Consider the following 23,159-nt stretch of genomic DNA (forward strand, 5'->3'; position numbering starts at 1 on the left):
CAAGGTTACGGCATTGATGTCATCCAAACCACATTTATATACAATACCAATCAGTCACCCACTTCGTCTCTGGCTCTTACAGTGGCTGTTGTCAATCGTCAGCGTATACTTTTTTTATTCCGTGTAAATCTGCACCACTTACGTTATTCAAATTTTTAATAAGTAACTTCAAATATTGATAGTCAATTATAACGAACGCGTAATTATATCGATACTATATTATAATGAACATTTATTTTGAAATTATGGTTTATTTAATTTTTTTTTTACAACGGGAGTTCCGCCCTCCTCTTTCCGGGAAATTCACAACATCCAAGATGTCTGCTGCCATAGCTTCCCTCGCGTCGTACGGTAGCGATTCAGATCCAGAAAATGAGGAATCTAATGCCAGTGTCGACCCAGATCACCCAGACGCCACGGCTCACCTCAAACCTTTAGACCCCGGACACAAGATGGCTCTGGCTGTTCTAAACTCGGCGCCCGAGGTCGCTGTGAAGGTAAGCTAAAGTGCCGATTGTTAGCATTAGCATGTAGATCGACTGGAAATCATGGAACTACAAACTTCCCGCGCTAATGTATAAGTTATTTGCCTGGGCAATACGAAATCATGAACACGAATTTATACAATATAATACAAAGATACAATAAAGATAAGTGTTTAACGCCGAATAGAAATACATAGTGGCGTTTCTGTAGTGTAAAAAACGTGTAGAATCTGCTTTTGTAAATCTCTAGTTAGTTTCTAATATAGACTCACAGCGTGGCTTGGGACCTTTATCGGTTGTGAAAGAGTTTAAATCTGCTTGTTGACTGTGTTCCTGTCCATTGTAGGAGTCTGTGATGACAGGAATACATCTGGATCCATCAATGAAGGAAGTCAGCTATAACCCTACGTTTGAGACCATGTTTGCACCAGAGGTAAGATTCCAAGATCAATCACTGGGCTTAGTTTGGGGACTTGTTGTAATTAAAGTATAATAAAGTGTTAAAGGCGACTGGAATAGCCATTTTCCAGATGCCCATTGGACAACAGGTGATTTATATTTCAGCCTGATTAAGCTTGAACATAACCTGGGTGCTGAACAATAACACACACATCCACAACACTAATGCTTACAAAGTACAGGGTTTACATTGCTTAAAAGAAAAAAATAATAATTATCAGCATTGGGGTATTTACTTGAATAATTAACAGTAATGACACAGTTTCACATCTTTATTTGTCTTCTTCTTCTTCTTCTTCTTCTTCTTCTTCTTCCTTACAGTTTGGCCCAATGAACCCATATAAAACCCAGCAGATGGCCGCCCCCAGGAACATGCTGTCTGGCTTTGCAGAACCTGCTCACGTCAATGACTTCATGTTTGAGCAGCAAAGGAGGACCTTCTCCACCTTTGGTAAAGTGACTTATCCCGTCCAGTATTGGCGTTGATCTGTTAAATGTGTTGGCTTCATCCAACTTTAATGTGTTTCTTTGCAACTCTCTATTCTCTGCCTATAGGCTACGCTTTGGATCCATCCGTTGACACGAATCAAATAACCACCAATAGCTACATCGGGGCAGTGGATGAAGCAGAGAAAAATAAAGGTAAATATTCATCTGCATTTAATGTTTCATGTCGTTGTAACTTTTGTTGAAGCGAAATGTAGAACAATCTGTGGTGGCTTTTCCTTCAGGGCTCACTGTGTTTGAGAGTGGAGCCAAGAAGTTAGAGAAGAGGAAGAAGGTCAAAGGTGGCGAAGCAGGAGAGATTGACACCTTCCTAGGGCCATGGGCGAAATATGCAGATGAGAAAGATGGGGCCAAACCATCAGAGGTAAAGCTTGATTTGTTCATTCTGCCTTTCTCATTGCAGCTTGGACTGTAACTGATTCATTGATTGATTGATTTATTTTACAGGATGAGCAGAAAGAGCTGGATGAGATCACAGCTAAGAGGCAGAAGAAGGGACGTAATGAGGAAGAGGCGCCTGGTGAAGAGAAGACCATTCTTCATGGTAACCTGGCTCTCTCAAATTTAGACATTTCAATGGCTTTAGCTACACTTTAAAGTCTAACATCTTAGTTTTTGTCAGGCATGAATGTTTGCCCATCTGCCCAGTCACCTTGAAATGAATTTAAATGCGGCCGGGTATTTACAAGATGTCTTTATTTGTGATTCCTCCCCAGTTAAGGACATGTATGACTACCAGGGGAGGTCTTACCTCCACGTGCCACAGGATGTGGGCATCAACCTGCGCAGTGCAGAAGCTCCAGACAAGTGTTACCTCCCCAAGAAACAGATCCATGTCTGGTCTGGACACACCAAGGTCAGTGGGAAGGGACAATACTGTGTATTTAAGGCGCTCCACGTTGTTTGGATGTGTGCTGGTGCCAAAGTTGAAGTGTTGTATTTCAATAACTGACTGGATTTGTTTTGTATAGACTGACATTTTAACTTTTTAAAAGTAATAACTGCCCGTGTCCCCTTGGATAAACTCAAGACTCCACTATGCAACCAGCACCTCGCTCCTGACACCTTCATGATTATTCTGTCTATTCAAAGCACTGTTTTTTATATTTCAAATATAATGGTAAATGCAGGCCTCTCGAGGTATTCCAGGAAATGTTCCACCAAAGCTTCAGATCTGCCCGGCTGCTTACGGGGAGAAAGAAATCATTCAAGGTTTAAAATGGCTTCCATCCACTTTGTGCCGGAACAGTCCCAGCCTTCAGACTCTCATGTGAAATAGAACGGCGGATGAAAAGATAATGAGTGCAACGATGGTAGGATTATGGATGAGTAACGCAGACGTCACAGAAGTTTTGTGGCTTCCTGACAATGTAAGAAACATTTTAGTAGCCATAAGAAAGACATCAAACTTTATGTGGCTGTTGATGGAGCAGCGCTGCTTGTGCGCACACAATCTCACAGTGGTTCCACACATTCAATCACTTTGAAGGAGAATTAATTAGAAATAGGGTTGTTGTTTTTTTTGCATTAAATTCTGAACGGGCTGCCAGGCTGCGTTTGAAACCACAGGCAGCGTATTTGTTGTCTCGGGGCAGAAGATGTGAGCGGAATATCTGGTGTGCCAATAAGACGACGCTCAGTCTCAGCTAAGCAGCGAGCGGCAGAAAGAAACGCTCTGAGAATTTGCAGTTGCATATTTATGATACACAGACGTGCGATTCAATTATTAATGTGTTCTCTGTGTCTTCCTCTAGGGTGTCAGTGCGATCCGACTGTTCCCTGCATCCGGTCATCTACTCCTCTCCTCCTCTATGGACTGTAAGATCAAGGTATGAGAAACAAGCCTGGGTGCCATTATAAAACCTACTGGGTTATAATGTACTCAAGAACTTCATCTATTACTTATTTAATCTTTATGGGAGGGTTGATAACCAGAAACTGTGTTGCTTTTGGGGTAAGGCTTCTAGTGTCCACTGCATTAACATTACAATGCACTTTCTATTAACCCTTTGTGTTATTTTCCTTTAAACGTTTAAATTTGACTTTGTGTTCTTTACTCCACTTTCCTACTTTTTGTACTATTCAAAGCTATTGTGCGGTTGTCGGAGAACAGTTGAGCCTCTTGTAACTTCTCGGATTCAGGTCAATGGTCATATGTAGGGGAAAATTGGTGTTGCCGCTGGTTACGGCGCAACACATTATAGTGTGTTCACCGTGACTCATCCTCAGCTCTTTTGATTACGTCACTCCTGACGACTAGAGCTTTGTCATGGCGACGGGACGCGATGTGCCGGTTGTGCAGAGACGATGACGTATTTGCGCGGCTCGTCTCTACACACCGAGCGATGCCCGACACGGTCAATTGAGTTTCATTTGGATTCTTCTGCCCTCTTACCCAGCGTTCAGTGATGTGGCAGAACACACTTGTTAATTGAATCTCTCCCTCTCTCTTCACAGCTGTGGGAGGTTTACGGCGAGAGGAGGTGTGTACGCACATTTATTGGTAAGTTGAGGTTTGATGTCATTTTAGATTGTGATCATTGTGCTTGACGTTTAACAATAAGCTCCTAAAATAAGCGCTTATACAATATTTATGGAATTCACCACCAAATCACAACATTTCGCCAAACAACAGATCGTCTGCAAACACGCAGATATGTAATCTGCCCCAACACGCTCGGCCTGTAGGGAAATTATTATTCAGAGCAGTGACAAGAGTGTGAGCTCAGCGGTACAGGGACATTAACGCCACATCTGCTGACCGCTGAGGGAAAGAAACTGCGGGGTGGTTGGGGGAGGGGAGTGGAGGTGAGAGGTGGGGGGTTGGGGCATCGGTGTAATGCATGCGGCTCACTCTCGCCGCGCTGTTCCCACGGAGAGACGGCACAACGCTGTCAGAATAGAGATCGTTTCCAGCCGCAGGTTGTGCTTGTCAGCTCCCTCGCAGCGTGATGCATTATTCAGCAGGCCGGGGGGGGGGGGCGCGGGGAACGAGACATGGAAGGGTAAGAGAGGGCACAAGAGGAGCGGGGCAGCAGGCAATCCATTCCAGGGTGGATCAACTGAGAACGGATGAGTTGGAGAAGTCGTAGAGCCACTGATGATTTCTTTACTTATTTTTTATCTTTAGGATGCATTTTCTCAGCTGTGCACGTTCTGCTCCCGCTGCGTCGCCGCTGCTGTTCTGCTATCTGCTTATCTGCCACACTAAAGCAAGGGTCACTCCGTCTTACCGGGAGTATATTTATTCTCTCTCGGGGCTGTTGGACTCAATTTAATTTGAATGATTTGTATTTAGATAACTCGGCTCCTGCGTGTCTCCGAACTGAAGCGCTTGTCTGAGCTTTGTCCTTTTTTTATTTCCCGTCTCACTTCCTTTGCCTCCGGAAAAGACGTCCCATGAAATTCAATTAAACGTGCCGTTGAATATAATCTTTACTTAATCACGGAATGTAATAGTAGAAGGCACACAGAGTCGTCTTGCGTTTGATTAGTTAGGTACACGGTCTGGATTTCTGTTTTGAAAAAGGTACATTTCATTACACGCGTGCCCTGGTTTCTGCCTTTAGTTTGTGCAGTGTGTGTGAGAGCACCTGTTCCTGCACATGCACATGCACACACACACACACACACACACACACACACACACACACACACACACACACACACACACACACACACACACGATCAAGGCTTTATGCAACAGCAGCAGCATTGCCTCAGGTCTGCCAGTGCACCAGGGTTAGCAGACAGGCATTAGGTCTCTGCTATCACCGTGGAAACAGCGCGGCCCTGACGGCTGCCCGTTTTGACAAGGGGAGACGCCTGAGTGTGCCGAAGGCAGAGGGACCTCACCTCACATACAGGAAGTGAGAAGAAAGGGGTGAAGAACAGCTGAAAGTACAGATGGAGCGCGTCGTCTGGTTTCTCCCTCCTCCTCCTCCTCCTCTGCACTCAGATCAGGATTCAGCTCAGATCTTCTCCCACATCCGAGCCGTGGAGCCTACCAAGTGACTTTTCCTAAAAATGTGTGTGTTTATGTAATCCGTCTCCCTCCTCTCTACAGGTCACAGCAAAGCAGTGAGGGACATTTGCTTCAACAACACCGGCACCAAGTTCCTCAGCGCCGCCTACGACCGTCACCTCAAACTCTGGGACTCTGAGACAGGTAGGCTCCTCTGATGCTGCTCTGACGACCTAATGGAGAAAAATGTACACACACACCGATTTCCAATTGACTCTAGTTGCAACACCCCCATCCCTTTTAAACAAGTGCCATTCCAGCAGGGGGCAGAAGAGAGCACGGAGTCCACTTGTTGCCATCAGGAGCCCATCTGAGTCCACTTGAGTTAACAGTTCTTGAGATCATCCAAATCCTCAGCAGCCGGAAGGTCGCTGTGGGTCCCGTCTTGTTTTGTCCCCCGGCTGTGTGTGGAAGCGGTGATTAGAGCGGCGGGTGTTAATGCAGAAAGAACATTTTGATGTACTTGCGTCGCAGCTGTAAATGAAGTGAGGCAGATATTGTTATCCCTCGTGTCCTCTCGCAGTTGTAGCATCATTCCTGTGGCGATTCCTTACTGTCGGATGAATTCAAAGCAGACGCCGCCGCTGAGCACACAACAATAAAAAGTTGTTTTTACATTTAAAACATCTTGAGTGTGTGTTTAGTGAAACTCACTGTCTGTGCCTCCCTCTCTCTCTGCAGGCCAGTGCATCTCCCGCTTCACCAACAAGAAGGTGCCGTACTGCGTCAAGTTCAACCCAGACGAGGACAAGCAGAACCTTTTCGTGGCCGGCATGTCGGATAAGAAGATAGTCCAGGTAAAGACCTTTTCCCAGATTGCTCCTTTTTTGAATACAACATTATCCAATTCGGGCTCACAGTGAAATCACTTCACCTGCTTATTTTAATAATCAGAGTCTACTGCACATGCAAATCATTTAGTTTCACTTGTCCTGTCAGCTCGAGTTGAGAATAGCGAGCAGCTCTCTTAGCCACACAGAGAGCTGGAGTCATTATCCCAATATCTGGCAGAATAAACCAGGGTATCTTTAAATCCTGCAGCTCTCCTCTCAGCCTGACAACAGATGGCTGCTCTTGAGGGGAGGGGCGGAGGGGGGAAAGCACAAATAGAATTGGACGTTATGTCTCTTTGGAGCAAAAATGCATCCTGTTAACCGAATCAAACAGACCTCCAGGCAGTTGTTTTTCTGTTCTTTACATGTTTTCTAATAAAGTAATGCTGAGTTTGAGAGCTGCTGCTGCTTCTTCGTCATTGCAGTCATTTCAACGTATTGTGAGTGTACATGAACGTGTCTTTGTCCCCCGGCTTTTCCCGTCTCCAGTGGGACATCAGGACAGGCGAGGTGGTCCAGGAGTACGACCGTCACCTGGGCGCCGTCAACACCATCACCTTCGTTGACGAGAACCGCCGCTTCGTCAGCACGTCGGACGACAAGAGCCTCCGAGTTTGGGAGTGGTGAGTACGGAACACGGACGACTCAGAACGTAGTGAATATGAATGTGGTCAACACTCATTTCATCAGTAATTCAGAATGCTAGACTCTTTATTAACGACTCCCCCAGCTTGACCCCCAGCTGCTCTGCCACTCCACTGTGATGTAAGACTGCAAGCTATTAAATGGCGAAAGCGGTGTAAGTGTGGGAAAACGTGAGGGCCAGCATGTTGATACAAGACCGTGGCGAAAGAGCCGGATCCCCGTCGTTCTTCTTTCTAGGCTTGTTCGGGAAGGAGGCCGTTCCCATGGGCTCTTTTCTCGCCGCAGCGTGGGAGCGGGAAAAAAACGAGTGGTATGCCGGGGCCAAAGGCTGGCTTTACTGTGCCCCCGCTCTCCCACGGACGCCACCTGGCTCTTGCCGTTGCGCTCGCCTCCTTTTCTCCTCCGTCTAACCTCCCTCCCTCCCTCGCAGAGCCGAGCCGAGCAGCGTCATCAGAGATTTTTTTTACGGCGCGGTCGATCCCCTGATATAGAAGCGGAAGCTGGCAGAGAGAGGGAGAGAGTGGGTGAGGGCCGGATGGTGGGAAAATCTAGAAGTCATTGAAATCACGGTGCCAACTCCTACACGTAATTGAAATTCTCACTTCTCTGCTCGCGCCGGCCCGGACTTCTTATCTGCAGCAGAGGTTTATCTACTGTACAGGCAGCTAAAGCCCTCGTACGCGGCGGAGGGAGGAGGATTACAACAAACGCAGAGTGAAAGGGAATTAGTGTAGCTCTTGAACATAAAGGCGTCGTTCGGCAGAGAGGGACACGTGGGATGAAGACGGACTGGGGAGGAGAGACAGAAGAGATGAAGGGTAATGAGTTTAGTGTCGTATCCACACGTTTCTCCTGTGGGAGGATCAAAAGTTTTAGCTCAACCTCGCAACGCACAAACCCGACAGATTTAATTTCCGCCAATTCTCACGAGCGTCTTTGTTTCCACACTCGCTCCTGAGCTTGATTGACACGAAACACAACAAACAAACCTCGCGTCTGTGCGTTTGTTTCGCTCTTCCCTTTACTCCAGATCCTCTCCAAACAACAACAGCTCACATTGGTTATTTCTGGAGCTCAAAGCTGAGAGATAGGAAGCGCCTGTTGTTTTGATTTTCCCCCCAGTTTAACTTGGCTTATCTGCCCAAAGGCCTGTGTTCTATGTGGTATGTGTTCCGTGTTTGTGTTGCCGGTGCACGGTGCGATCTCTTTGCCGCAGCTGTTACTTGTCAGCGACGAGGACGCGGCCCCTCGGTTAGCGAGACGAGCTCCCGACTGTTGTTCTCCCGTACTTAAGGCCGTGCAGCAACACACATTAGTCACTGTGTTTCTCAGGGCGGTGACCTGAATTAGAATAAACTAGCGTGTCGATGTGGCGTCGCACGTGCGAGGCAGCTGTGATTGATCTGGCGCAAAAACCGGCGGAGCTCAGAGCAGAGAGACGTGGCAGAGCAACAAAGCTGAGGGTGGCAAGGGTGAAAGAGCAAAGAGTGGATGAATAAATAAGTGGATCTCTTTGCTGTAAGTGGCGCGGCATTAAAGTAGCTGCCGCCGCCGCCGCCAGTAAGCAGCAATCAGCGTTGGCATTTCCTTGCTCAGGTTGTTCTCTAAGCCATTGTTTAACCCCATCCTGTCCTCCTCCTCCTTCCTGTGTGCGTTCTCCAGGGACATCCCGGTGGACTTCAAGTACATCGCCGAGCCCAGCATGCACTCCATGCCGGCCGTGACGCTCTCTCCCAACGGTGAGCACTCAGCCATGTACACACACACAGCACACACTAGCAGAGAGCTTAAACACACACACACACACACACACACACACACACACACACACACACAGAGTATTGAATTTGATTCGTCTCCCCTTGAGAGTCATTGTTGAGGAGATGAAGTCTGGCTCGGCTCAGCTTCATCGTGTTTGTTTGCGGGGTAAATTCTGAGCGAAGCCTCGGAGATTGAGCGTGTTTGACGAACACTGTAGGAACTTAAGCAGGTGTGGAGCACCGTGACAGATTTCCTTGAGCCGAATCCAGAGCCAAACTAACAAGCCAAGGCTTCCTCGCACAATCTGACACTTAAAATCTGAAGCCTGAGTCTCCAGCTTCCAACAGACGCGGGAAGCTTCTGACCCGTCTCCCTGCTTTGATTTCCCCATTTCCCCTCATTTCCTCTCACTTTCTGCCCTGTGTTCATATTTGTCCTGACGTTGCCGTGTTTGTCTCCGCTGTCTGAATAATATGCGTCCTCAGAGGGAAGCCATTCGGTTCCCTCTCATGTCTAAACGACGCCCTCGCCGCCACATCTCCCTCCATCTCTCGCCGCGTTAACGAAGAAGACAGCTCGAGTGCCGCCGAGCAACTGCCAACGTTGCTTTCCCCGCTCCTCCGCCGCCCACGTTTGGTATTTGCGGATGGCTGCGTCTTTCATTTGTGTTTTAGAAAACCAGGTGTTAGGAACAGACAGCACACGCACATTCACACTCACACGCCAGCAGCAGATCTCTCTCACACACACATAAACAGCCACTCTAATCATTTCCATCATGTTCCCTTCTTAAGGAGAGCAGTGAGTCGTGAAACGCGCCGCTTCTTACCACCGGGTCGCGATTTTAACACCCGAGAGTTTGTCAGGACCTGGAAGCTGAGCAGCCACTGATTACAAAATGTTCAGTTTGACCCATATTGGCTTGAAATGTCAAATGTACAGATGATGTGTGTGTTTAGTGTGATTGCATGTCCGATGTGGAATATAATCCACTCACTCCCCCGTTTGCTGTGTTTGTGTATATTGCACAAGTTGTGTCCCTCAGGCAGGTTTGGCTTCATAATATCACTTACAAAATAGAGTTAAATTGCTCTCTGGCAAACTACTAAGCACTTACATTGCAATTACATTTTTATTATTTTGTCATTATTCATTTGACAGGTCTTTAAGGCTTGTGGATTGAGTTTCTGTCCTCGTGTTGCAGTAGTGACTTCAGCTGTTGTGTTGCTCCTCATGTCCTCCTGCAGGTAAATGGCTCGCCTGCCAGTCCATGGACAACCAGATTTTGATCTTCGGAGCCCAAAACCGCTTCCGGCTAAATAAGAAGAAGATCTTCAAGGGCCACATGGTGGCCGGCTACGCCTGCCAGGTGGATTTCTCCCCAGACATGAGGTAAGGCCCGTCTCCTCTCTGGGATTCAGGAGATTAGGGAACTCAGTAAAATAGGAAGTAATAATGTGAGGTCAACGAGATTTCAAGTCACGGCATGAACGTGGGAAACGCTCCCGGCTAAGTTCAGTTAATGAAGCAAAATCTAGAACATGCATCCATGCCAGAGGGACAAACAAGGCCACGGCCAGAGAGTAATAACTTAGCATGAGATCAACCAGCAGACCCGGCAGGCAGGAGCAACATCACACATTATATAAGACACAACCGTGACTGGATAAACCATAAACCTGTCTCATTAAAGAGAGGGATTGTTGTCCATTTATTTGTCTGATGACATTTTTAATGACGGGAAAAAAATGGAAGAAAACAGTCAAGCTCTTCAATACACTCATATACAAAAAGCTTTATTATTCAAGGTGTGTGTGTGTGTGTGTGTGTGTGTGTGTGTGTGTGTGTGTGTGTGTGTGTGTGTGTGTGTGTGTGTGTGTGTGTGTGTGTGTGTGTGTGTGTGTGTGTGTGTGTGTGTGTGTGTGTGTGTGTGTGTGTGTGTGTGTGTGTGTGTGTGTGTGTGTGTGTGTGTGTGTGTGACGTAGTTACTTCAGTTGATGGAGAGCTGTTCAGAATGACATGGCACCATGAGGAGCACTAACAATAGCAATCCAACAGCCAATTGTAGCACAAACACCAATTAAGACTTCTTCCTCCGCCCACATCCATAGACAGATGCCATAACCCTTTTTCAGGTATCCATGGTAACATTCCATCTCCTGCCTAGGCCCCCACTTTTTGGCAGGTGATGCAGAAAGGATTATTTTCTTTTTTTTCAAAGTTCTAACCTCTCCATCTTTTCCCTCCCCTCTTCCTCCTCTTCCCCAGCTACGTGGTATCCGGGGACGCGGACGGCAAGCTGAACATTTGGGACTGGAAAACCACCAAGCTTTACCACAGGATTAAGGCTCACGACAAGGTGTGCATCAGCGCCCTGTGGCACCCGCACGAGACCTCCAAGGTCATCACCTGTGGCTGGGACGGACAAATCAAACTCTGGGACTAGATCGGCCCTGTTGTATGTATGTGTATGTATGTGTGTGTGTGTGTGAGTGCGTTTGGACAGAACAGATTTTTTTAAGCTCTGCCAAAAGGTCAGCCCAGATAAGAGAACTCTGTTAGATACATGGCTGCATATGGATTCTAGCAAGGATTTGTGTTCAAAATCCACGTTAGACAAAACTTGCAAATGCCCGTTTAAAGGTCGTTTCAGCCGAGACACTTCAACTTTTTAAGTCAGCGTCACCACGGGGAGCAACCTCGGTCCCCTTTGGGTCACACATCCCTCAGGGCTTCCACTGTGTGTTGACCCAGCCCAGCGTGTAGGCACTGCTGGCGTTGAGGACGTTCTTATGGAGGAAGAGGCGCGGCTTGCTCGGGTCACTGCGAACGCGGAACAGACGGAAATGGGCCCGCTCAAGCTCCTTCAGCAGGCTGAACCAATAACGCACCACGGACGGGTCGTCGCCCCCCACCTCGAATCCGGCCCAGTGGAGGTGGATCTCCAAGAGCATCTGACCCACCGAGTCCAGAACTCCCTCCAGGATCAGGTTCTCTAAAATCTTCCACTCGGCGCTCTCCATGTCCGCCTTCAGCACATCCACCTACAACAAGGAAGGAGGAGGGAGGGAGGGACTCATCAAATTTGAATACGATTATTATTCTTGAGGTAATAAATGAGTTTTCTGACTGCAGGAGTGCGTCACTAAGCTCTGTTGAGTTATTAAGAGCAGAAACATCATTAAAAGATGAAAAAGAACTAAATGAAGCTTGGCCTTTGTTGTTGCTTTGGTGGTAGCGATGACGGAGCGAGAGACAGAGCGGGCTGACAGGGCGTGCTGGAGGAGGCGTGGAGAGGAAATGTTTTGTAAAATGAATATTAATTGCACCCTCAGGTCAAAGTCGTGCAAGGTAGAATAGAGCGACTGAAGCTGGGTTTCTATTGGACGGCTGCTTCTGTTGACCTTTAGGAATCACCTTAGATTGCATTCTAACATCGTCCGCCACAGAGTCGGTTGTAAAAACAGGATGTGAGCACAGATTTATATGGAAAGTAGCCTGGATATTGGAATGTTCGAAATCATGTTCATGCTTCTATTTGCTCTGAATTTTGGGGAATGTCCAAGTTTGTGAAATGAAACAGAGAACATCATCTGGCGCCACGATAACACAGCTGCAGTGTTAATGAACATTCCTCTAATCGATGCCTCTGGTGACATTACAGAATCCCCCTCGGCTCATTAACGGAACCTTTAAGTACAAGAAACTCAAAAATCCTTTCCCCCCCAAGAGAAAAAAAGTCCAACTTGAAGTCCTCTGTCTCGTCTCCGTCCTCCCTAAGGGCCTGGGAACTCTTGCCGAGCGGAGACGCAGAGACGCGCTCCTTAATTAGACAAAACCCTCATAACAGGAAAATGATGTGGTATCATCGAATTCTGATGTTCCTCTTCCTCTCTGGAGTGTCACTATGTGTGCGTCTGCAACTGTAGTTTTTGCCCGTGTGCACATTCTGTCACTATTGCTTGTATTAAAGTTCTTTTTTTCTTTTAATCATGCGGTTGGAATAGCCTCATTCTGTCTCACAGATGTGGAATGCTTTTTTTGGGAACCGATACACTTCCACGTGAATCGGCATTTTGCTTTCCCCTCCCGATCCAGAGCTGCCGATATCAACTCTCCCCCGCAGGAGGAGAAGATGCGAGGGAGAGGAGAGCGATCAGGTGTGAATATGAGGCCATATGGCGATGGAACTTTCTGGAAGGATGAGAGTGGCGACGCTAGGGTGCAGAGTGAGTTATGTTAAATGATCCTCAACCGTGCTGCAGAGAGGAACCCAGATATGATGACACACTCCTACTGAGCTTAGAGCGAAGTATTTGATGTCAAAGTGAATCCAAGGGGTTGCAGTAGTCTTGACTTGTTCCCCTTCAAAGCAGCTTTCATTTCAGACTTTGTTTACTTAAAATGTGAAATGACACCTCCTGTAAATCCTCTTGTCCTTAATTTAAGACTAGTTTAAGATCGTTTAAGCTTGGAGAGAAGATAAAATATACTGTACGAAACCTCATTTCACACTTTCCCTAGAAACATTTTCTATTCCTACGATGAAATATTCATGTGGAATTCCAAAACTTGTCGGGCCAAATGTGTTTTTCTTCTTCATCCAGTGAATCACGCTGAGCTTGATCAAAACATTAACTATCCCCCTCTGTACAGCCGTCTCTACATTAAGCACCGCATTGGAAGACACGATGCTTTTGAAGTCAAGTTAAGCAACTTTTCCATCACACAAATTGAGAGAGTAACTTTAAAAATGAAGGATTTCAACTTTGGCTTGTCACTTTGCCCGAGATGTGATTATTCCCCCCCCCCCCAATCCGACACTTTAATTAACTTTAATGTTTTGCGCAACATCATAAATTTCAGCAAGAGATATGACCTAATTTGAAAAGTAGGCAGCATCAAGAACAGATCGATTGATTCAACTCATTGATCATGGCGGAATTTGGAAAGGTAAGATGAGGAATGAGGGCACACTGTCTCACTGCCTCACTGTCTCACTGCCTCACTGCTATCCCGCATTGTAGGAAACATCACAAGGCTAAAAACAGTAGAGTCGACGCTTTATTTTCAACGTCGCAGATACGAAAACACGGCACAAAAGGGTGTTTTGAACTTCCGAACCTCTTCTTTCCACGCTGCTTGTGTTCCTGTTTAAAGACGCAAGGCGACGCTGCTTTAAAACCTCATTAAAAAACTGACGTGTGCAACTCTGCATTTAAAAACAAGCGGCATGTTGGAAACTGTCTCCTCACACACACGTAATTATATCATGTCAGGAAAACAACACATCCTCTTTCCTTCCTTTCTTTCCAAGTCACTTGCACAAGTTGATTTTCTGTTTTTGGCACCAGAAAATGCATTAACAACTCAAAGCAGCGTGCATACATTTGAATTAATGTAGCTGCTTCACGCCTGAGCTTGTTTGCATTCTGCTCACACTGACTTTGGCTTTTGATTTAACTGCCGATCAGGTTGGAAATCACAACATATTACCACATTTTGCTAACGTTTACTTGTATTGCTAAGCTATAGCTAAGAATATAATATCTGTGCTGAGAGGGGCCACTAGAGAAAAAGGCCACAGAGCCGTTAAAGCCGGTTCAAACTGGTGTATCCTCTTGGGAGCAGGAATGTGCACATATGAATCAACTATCCGTAGATTCCGTAGACACATTCTTGGCCTCATGATGGCCTGCGATCAAGGGTTTCATCCTCTGGGGAGCACGAGCATGTTCAGTAAAGTCTGTAGCCGTCTGCGCGTTAGATTCTGATATTTGTTGGCAGTTGTGCTTTTGGAAAGGTCAGGAGAGGTCACCGACGTGTCAAAATTCATCCTCTGGGGATCGTGATGTTCTAACCTGAATAGATGCATTCACTGCTTATTTGTATGCATTCTATTCATTCGTTGGGCTCAAATCCTTATCTGATGAAGTGGAACACAATTGCTCAGGGGCCTTTAAGGGAGAATTAGCAGCGTGGTTATATTTAAAGGGGAAATGCTAAAGTATAAAAGGGACCTGGAGCCAAGAACATAATGACAGCAGAAGAATTAATGATGGTTGTATTTAGTTGAAGGGGCTTTGCGGTCTATCAGTAGTGCATCTGCTCTTACTTGTCTGTGTCCGAAGTCGTTCATGATGGTGCCCAGTTTCTTGGTGGTGGCGTGCTGATGCTGGGCCATGGCGGCGGGGTTGGGATCCCTCCAGTCCACAGAGAGGCGGTGGAGCCACATCTCCTCCTGCTGCATGTGGGGCTGCTTCAGGCTGGGATCGAAGCAGTGGACCTCACACCCCTCCCAGGCCAGGGAACGCTCCAGGGACCGGTCGTCCACGCCCAACCTGCATGGAAGAGAGAGAAGATCAAGGAGCGTGTGGTGAGTCTCCATCTTTACTCCTGCATCCCAACCCCTCCCTTAACACTGTCATTTTCTCCTTTGTTCCTCTCTAGGTTGTCGTCTCGGCGTTCCCTCGTGCCTTGTTTGTGCTGCGGCGTTATCCTGTAATTGCAGCAGCGGGGGTACATTTCACTCAACACCTCCTTACAGATGAGACTCTCTGGTCCCTGAATGCGAGGGAGGAAGATGAGTAGAAGATTGAGATGCAAGCTGATCTCTCCTTTATCATTGCGCTAAATATTTCATCGGGGAGTTTTGGCCGGAAATCAGTGCGGCGACACCAGCATGGAGGACGGATACTCTCAAAGGTATGGGGGGGTTGTGGGGTTGTCCATGATGGTGCACTGATGTACGAGTCCACCTGTCTTCACACTGCGCTGTTATGTCAACATCCCACAGAGTCACGCTAACAAACGCTGGGTGGGCGGCTGGTGGTTCGTCTCTTTCCCTTTTAAACTCCTCTGTTCGCCCGTATATTCGCCTCCACGTCCTCTACTGTTTACATTCCCCTTTGTCTCCAACACAGGTCTGAAAATAGCCCTCAGTTCCCCGCGATTCTGTCCCTCCATCCCTCTCGCCCTTCTTCTGAACACACGGCGGCCGCATTAATCAGCGCGTTCAGCAGGTATTTTAATTCCCTTGATGTGCTTTAGCCTAAATAATGTTCTAAATTTGAACGCTGCTGCGCCGGGGCCTCTCGAACTAGAACTAGAGCCTTTCTGCACCTCTAAAGATGTGGACAACATTAGAGAGATGACATAAGAGATGATATAAATAAAGGGGATTTCACAACATCATATTGATTCCAGGACTTTGAGCAGGGAAGAAAGAGTGAGGCTCCAATGAAATGTAAGATATAGCTGTCCAAAACTCTGATCTGTGATTTGGATTTTGTGTTGACAGTTTGAGGATGCAAATTGCCAATAATGGCCTTTCCAAGTCGCTGGCACAATCAATAAACAGTACCTACGCTGTGTCCACTTGATCCGCTGCCATCCTCTCCCTCCCCACAGCCAGCTGGCTCCACACAGGCTTTCCTAACCACCTGAAAATGTCCAACCATTCTCTGTTTCCACTCTCGCCGCTGCTCATCTAAACCACGTTGGTGCACGCACAGATTGCACCATTTTGAGTAATTACATTGTAATTACATTGTAATTACATTGTAATTACATTGTAATTACATTAGGGAAGGACGGCGAGCGGGCCCAGATATATCTTTGTCCTCTTAAAAGCCATTCTGCCTTCCTCTAAAATGCGGCAAAAAAACTGATTATGCACAAAATTTATAAACGATTAAGCCGACGTCAAATGTTTTCTGATTTTCGTGCAATGCCAGTTGCTGTAGTAACCGCATTAATTATTCATATTCCTCACTGTTGTTTGTGCCTATTGGTAGATGCACAGCAGGAGGATGAATGCATAAATAACAGTGTTACTCAGTGTTAACATGGTTGTTTTTGCCTCAAACCAACAGATGATTCCTCTTCTAAATGAAGCCATTTTGGAAGACGTTAAACACGAGTGGAGACACAGCGAGGGACAAAGACGATGTACGAGCATGAAGACGCTGAAACTACAGTATGCAAGAGGAGGAGATGGAGGAGGAGGAGGAGGAGGAGAGGTGAAAAGGTGGATTACACACACATATACAAACACACACAAACACACACACCCTGATCACGTGACGGACCAATTACAGGACAGCTGCTCGTCCTGCCAGGGCACAGCTCGTTACACAGCATGCAAATGAGATGTTTCAACAACATTACACACACACACTGTGGTTGAGGGTTGGTGAGTCTCCTTCACAGCACTGCAAAACTCAGCCTACATAACACAGGCCCAAGAGTTATGACCATGCCTCTCTCGCTCTCTCGCTCTCTCGCTCTCCTGTGTGTGTCTGCGCGAATGAATCTAGGTCAGATAGGGGACACAGTGAGGAGTGTATCACTGTCACGAAAAAGAAGCTAAGGACTTCAGTTTGACTTGATTAGCTGACTGGGCTGAAGGCGTTTGGACTTTTTCCTCTGCCGTTATGGAGTTTCTGTGTTTTTTTGGAATTTGCTGTTTCTGAATAAGCACGTACATTAGATTCCTTCGGGGACTTATTAGATCAGAGGAAACATTTTTAAAATACAGCTTTTGTTGACTTCAGCGTTTGGAATGGTGTTTTCCCAAGATGATGCTCAGATCAAAGGTTAAGCAGTTAAGCACAAAGTAATAATGAAATGAATATGAAGTATGTTTCTTCCCAGTTACTTCCTCTAATAGACGTGCGACTCCCTTATATTCTCGCACCAGCTTGTGTGTTGAGAAGTTTTGAATTGCCTGCGTTTATATGAGAGACCTCCCAGGAGTTGGACAGAGGAAATGAGATCTGTTGTCCTTCCAATCTCTCCATTTGACCTCTGACCTCCTTCCTCCAGAAAGATCAGCCCTTCCCTCCCCTTCTGCGTCGCACACCTGCGCCATCACTCGTCGTCCATATTAATATTCTGCCTCCCCGACACATGACAGACCTCAGCACCTCCACAGGGACGCGACTCGGTGACACTCAACCGGCGGAGAGCGAGCGGATGAACGGTGTCAACAAGGTCAAATACTTTCTCGGGTCAAGGAGAGGAAGAGGAATTACTCTAGAAATGAAAAAACACAGCGATAAATATACAGACGCAAGATCGCACATTCGTTACTTGGGAGATTTGTGTGTGTGTGTGTGTGTGTGTGTGTGTGTGTGTGTGTTTGTTTATTTATACCCACCCAAACGAGTACACCCTGCAGTGTTTGTTGTGTATTCTGTGGCTCAGGCTGAACTTTGGGTCTAAGCACACAGCCCAAGCACCCTCGGGACCCTGCTGGGCCGCCTCCTCGCCGGCCACTGACACACATGACACCTAGACACATGAAAACACACACACACACACACACACACTTCAATGATTTCTGCTATGTCATCATCAATGTTGTCATTATTATGGATATTTCTTTAACACTCAACATGTACGAAGAGTAATAGTCATGCTCACACACGCTGAGGCTTATACACACACACATACACACACATTAAGATTCACAATCAGGACCTGATGACAACTTGGCTGACACCGTCTGAACTCTCCTGATGTGATATATGCCACATGTCCGCTTCTCCAAATACATTACGGCAAACGCCATAAATCAATGCAAACTCCTGTATTTGACCCCAGACTGTGCGTTCCAGGCTCCGTGTCCGACTGCGGCACGTAAACTATTCATCACAATGTGCAGCTGGTGGCTGATGAGGCGGCGCTGCCAAGGCAGAGGAAAGGGAAGGAAAGAAGGAAAGGTAATAGATGAGGAGAGGAGAGGAGAGGAGTGGGCCAATGTCCACGCATAAGAGATAATCGAGCAAATATACAATAATTCTATACACGTTGATCCGATACAAAACAGTTCTTTGTCTTTATTCTAACACTTCTATACTTATGAACCTTACACTCCATCACTGACGGGTCTTCACTTGACTCCTGTTGCAGCCCTGAATCTATTTATTCATTTATACCTGCACTGCTTTACATAACTAATGCGCCAAATCCATCAGGCCGGAACAGAATCGTAAAAAAATGCCAAGGCGTACATGTCTCAGCTCTGCGTGTGTGTGTGTGCCAGTGTCTGTGTGTCAGCGTTTACAGATTTTGAGCTTTTGCAGTCAGTTCACATGTGATTTGGTGTCATGTAAGCAGGATATCTTTACCTCTGCGGTTACATCACTGTGATGTAAGTAAGACTTCCTGTATTCCACGTAGAGTCTAATCACTCACTTGATAATAACATTAAAGAAGAAAGTGACGATTGCAATAAGGAATGTAGAAATCATTTGTTCTCCCTCTTTCCCTCCTTTCCCTCCAACTCATTTTATTGTCAGGAAATGATCAACCAACGGGTCCCGAGCCCTGTAACAAAGCCACATCTGACATTCTAAAACGCTCCTTCATGCATATTTGCATTCCCGACGCGATACGTAAGTCGATCTTTCTCTCTCTCTCTCTCTCTCTCTCTCTCTCTCTCTCTCTCTCTCTCTCTCTCTCTCTCTCTCTCTCTCTCTCTCTCTCTCTCTCTCTCTCTCTCTCTCTCTCTCTCTCTCTCTCTCTCTCTCTCTCTCTCTCTCTCTCTCTCTCTCTCTCTCTCTCTCTCTCTCTCACATCACTCAATAGAACTTCTCAGCCGCCTCTGTGATGTGCCGTGTTGTATTTTCCAATATGCATATCTAATTACAGCCTTCAGTGACAAGCCAGGCGGCGAGGGAACCCACTCAGACGCTAGAGAGGATAAAAGTCACCCAGCGCGTCTTTGTTGTAAAGTGCACAAGAATTGGTTTGTAACGGAGGTTTGCACGCGTGGGTTGAGAGAAGAAGAAGGAGAAGAAGAAAAAAACGCTAAAAGCTCCATCATGTCACTGGGGGTGGATTGTTACAACTGACAGCATTCATGGGCGCACAATGAAGAATGCACAATGAAAGACTGAACATTTTTTCTCCGTTATGTCAAACTTGAGACGCCGAGGCTCGAAAAACTCACCTGACAGCATTTACAGGAAGTGATGCTGTAGAGTGGAGTACTTCCATTCAGGGATAAAGTGAGCAATTGAGCAAATTAAATACATTTTTTACAAGACTCTTTAGTTAAGTATTAATGCTATTTTGACTCTTTCAAAGGGAAAACTTGCACTTCTTCTTCTTCCATTACATTCATCTAAAGGTTGAAGAAGATTCAGAATTTACTGTTTATTCTACATGAGAGGAACTCACATGATATCCCAGATGTCTTCCTTTGGGGGGGTGTGTGTGTGCATGGTGTGACAGCTGTTAATTGGACAGTTGTTGTCTGATCAGCAGCTCCACTGGCAGTACAGCTTTTCTCACACTCTCTCCCACACACACACACACACACACACACACACACACACACACACACACACACATCTTGTTCTCTCTATTCTTGGTCTTCTTCTTTCACGCAAATGCAGACACTCACACAGTACACACACACACACACACACACACACACACACACACACACACACACACACACACACACACACACACACTGTATGTACATTCAAAGGCTAATTCACGTCGAGCCGAATGAGTGCCGCCTCATTCTCGGTGGCGCCTCCAGTGGTGTTCAAGCGCTATAGGTTGAAGAAACTGCCGGACAATGTTTTCAAAAGTGAAAATGGAGCCGTTACCTTGAAAAAACGGACAAGGGCACGAAATTTCACGCTTTCTCCGCCCTTCGATACATTTTAAATTCCCACGCTGAACGCCTTAATCGATTTGTAGTAATTTAATGCAGTCATAGATGAACACACACACACACACACACCACAGAGTCACATCGATTAGGTTTTTGAATATGCGGCCTGCGAATTCCATCTCTGTGTTAATCGATAGAGTAATGAATTGTGTGTGTGCTGCCGGGCAAGATAAACACTCTCGGACTGAGCTGAATGAGAAGGAAAAGAAAAGAGTCCCTCAGTCATGGACTCCTGTTTAAATACTGCACATCCTGTTCCACAGCCACAAATACTGCAGTTTAGTCAGAAGGAGAAGAAGTGAAGGAGGTAGGAGGACGTGGAGGGTTACATCTTGCTACTGAAGCGGCGTTTGTCACCCTACTTGTGGCGTGGTGATGTAATCCAAGAACCTTCTGGCCTCGTCCTCCAGAGATCCGCCCCCGGCCTTCGGCTGCAGGTCGATGCGCCATGGCACCTGAGAACCAGAACAAAAGAGTTAAAATCACATCAAAGTAGGCCGCAAAAACAAAAAGACAGCCACTGCTCGGAAGTGGGATGCGGTGTGCCAGTGGGCGGAGGACGTGTTATGCGTGTGCGTCACTGATGAGACATCTGCTGAAGTTCATCTCCACTTATTACTTCTGGCTGTGCGTTACTGTGTAGCAGAGCTGCTGCCATCGCATTCCTGAGAGCTGGCAGCTCTGCTTCACTGCAGGAATGTGTCTGTTTATGATTAAAAGCCAGAGGTTTCGTGTGTGTGTGTGTGTGTGTGTGTGTGTGTGTGTGTGTGTGTGTGTGTGTGTGTGTGTGTGTGTGTGTGTGTGTGTGTGTGTGTGTGTGTGTGTGTGTGTGTGTGTGTGTGTGTATTGGTAAGAAGTGGTATGATTGCATATTCATTTCCCAGGTCAAACGCCACAGCCAAGTGTTCATTAGTTGCACTCAAATGAATTATCACGGACAATTGCGCAATAGACTGCCTCCTCCTCCTCCTCCTCCTCCTCTTCATCGCTCCTCTCACTTGTGTTTTTATGAGCGCTGCAGTTTATTTTACATTTTCCAAGCTTGTGCACAGATTGTATGTATGTGTGGTCAGCACCTTGGGCACATCTGTTGAATAATCTGTGGTGACATCACTGTTTGTTTGTGTTCGTTCACAGCTATGAATTTTTTCTTTACACGCTAATTTCAGTTTAGTTTGCTCCATTTAAAGTGACTCATTCAGTACTTCCCTGTGGTCCAGATGTTGATAGCTGGAGTAAAAAATCTGCCGTCAATGTGAATATGCAGGTTGTTTATAGGACAATAACACACACACACACACACACACACACACACACACACACACACACACACACACACATTCCCTTTAACTCAGCATGCTTTATTGGCATTGTGTTTATTAGTTGGAAATAATTGGACCATAACATCATATAAACACTAAAGGGGTAAAACCTATGTGCTCACACACACAGATGCACTTGACATAGAAGCTTATGTGTGGACACGAACCACTGCTCTGTGACAGCATGTGTCATGTTTGATTCTGTGCACATCATGGCATGTAAATGTACAAAAGGCACACACACACAGACACAGACACACACAGACACACACAGACAGCATTCTTCCAATACATTATCTCTGACAGGACCGTGTGCTATTTCCTCCTCCAGTGATGCTGATCCTCCACTGGACAGCACAGTGGATCAGCTGTCGCTTTAATGTGTGCTGCTAAGCTTCATCCACACACACCCACACACACACATGCACAGCAGTCACTGTTTGGCGTTCAGCCTTTAATCGATTCGTGCCTTGTGAAAATATCTGACCGCCTGCTGTGCCTCAGCACTTCCTCCTCCTCCATTGTTCCTTCCCTCTATCTCCTGCTCTCTCTCTCCCTCTCTCACTTCCTGGGGCTCCCTCCTTTCATTTTTCTGTCTCCGTCTCTCCGCGGCATCTGAGTCGCTGAGATGATTGCGCCAATGATGCGTGATCAACATAATTACCCTAGAGGGCCAGATGAGTGCTATACACACACACATGAACACACACACACATTTCAATAACAGGCTTTCTTTGTTCTTCCAAACACACAAGCTGACCAGAGACAACATGGTGGAGAGAACAGAGGAGAATGTTGAGCATTGGTAAGGCGGTTGAACTGATCCGATGTTGATTGAATCACTAAACACTTAACTTACTTTCTTACTTATCTATTAATTTCTTCATATTTCCATTTCTGTTTCTAAGATCAGCTCTCCGGCGCAACAATCTGACTGAAAACGTCACATTTCTACATAAAGTGATGCTGACACTTGGAATTTGTTCCCTGACAGAATTGGAAACAAAGGTGGTCTACTCTGCATCATCTGTTATTTACAAGCAGGGAACATCTACTCTCCACATCTTGAGCACTCTGGAAGCTCTGGAGTGCGACTCCCTGTGTCCGTCTCACCGCTGCACTTCTCATCTCCCTCAAACTCGATTCCTCCCCGCCCTGTCAACCCCCGGTTGTACAGGCTTGGACAGGACGGCTGATCACAGGGCAGATATCTGGGGACAATGGACTCTCTGGGAGGCTGCGGGCGAGTTTGAATGGGGACGAAGAGCGGGAGGGGGGGACAAAGAGAGGGTGGGGCGTTCAGAGATGAGACAGATACCGGAGCGGGATGTTTTGCCTGGGGTGGGTGTGTGTGTGTGTGTGTGTGTGTGTGGGAATGGCAGATTTGAGAGACAAACTTGGACGAGTCAGATTTACATTGAACGTCTG

The 23,159-nt window shown here is 46.5% G+C and overlaps 2 protein-coding genes across 2 annotated transcripts; one reads left to right on the forward strand and one right to left on the reverse strand.

Moving 5' to 3' along the window:
- The first annotated feature begins 307 nt into the window (after positions 1-307).
- On the forward strand, positions 308-12,704 carry cdc40 (cell division cycle 40 homolog (S. cerevisiae)). Its single transcript, XM_076145855.1, has 15 exons — positions 308-497; positions 832-918; positions 1,266-1,395; positions 1,500-1,586; positions 1,676-1,815; positions 1,899-1,995; positions 2,168-2,307; positions 3,206-3,280; positions 3,909-3,954; positions 5,518-5,619; positions 6,157-6,272; positions 6,798-6,931; positions 8,616-8,692; positions 9,962-10,106; positions 10,983-12,704. Exons 1-15 carry the CDS (start codon positions 318-320, stop codon positions 11,158-11,160), a joined length of 1,734 nt encoding a protein of 577 aa, XP_076001970.1. The 5' UTR covers positions 308-317; the 3' UTR covers positions 11,161-12,704.
- mettl24 (methyltransferase like 24) lies at positions 11,125-21,072 on the reverse strand. The gene is made up of 5 exons (XM_076145854.1): positions 21,046-21,072; positions 20,772-20,864; positions 17,875-18,008; positions 14,830-15,055; positions 11,125-11,758 (listed from the first exon to the last, which is right to left on the reverse strand). The coding sequence occupies exons 1-5, from the start codon at positions 21,070-21,072 to the stop codon at positions 11,441-11,443; spliced, it is 798 nt and encodes a 265-aa protein (XP_076001969.1). The 3' UTR covers positions 11,125-11,440.
- Positions 21,073-23,159: the final 2,087 nt, after the last annotated feature.

Source organism: Genypterus blacodes, unplaced genomic scaffold, assembly GCF_046128005.1.
Source record: "Genypterus blacodes isolate CSIRO-AG114 ecotype Tasmania unplaced genomic scaffold, CSIRO-AGI_Gbla_v1 ptg000031l_1, whole genome shotgun sequence".
NCBI classification, from domain to species: domain Eukaryota; kingdom Metazoa; phylum Chordata; class Actinopteri; order Ophidiiformes; family Ophidiidae; genus Genypterus; species Genypterus blacodes.

Coding starts and splice junctions, on each gene's coding strand:
- cdc40 (XM_076145855.1), top strand. CDS start 318: ATGTCTGCTGCCATAGCTTCCCTCGCGTCGTACGGTAGCGATTCAGAT. Junction 498..831: donor CGCCCGAGGTCGCTGTGAAG/GTAAGCTAAAGT, acceptor TGTCCATTGTAG/GAGTCTGTGATGACAGGAAT. Junction 1,587..1,675: donor TGAAGCAGAGAAAAATAAAG/GTAAATATTCAT, acceptor CTTTTCCTTCAG/GGCTCACTGTGTTTGAGAGT.
- mettl24 (XM_076145854.1), bottom strand. CDS start 21,072: ATGCGATGGCAGCAGCTCTGCTACACA. Junction 18,009..20,771: donor ATTACATCACCACGCCACAA/GTAGGGTGACAA, acceptor TCATGTGTCTAG/GTGTCATGTGTGTCAGTGGC. Junction 15,056..17,874: donor TGCAGGGTGTACTCGTTTGG/GTGGGTATAAAT, acceptor TCTTCCATGCAG/GTTGGGCGTGGACGACCGGT.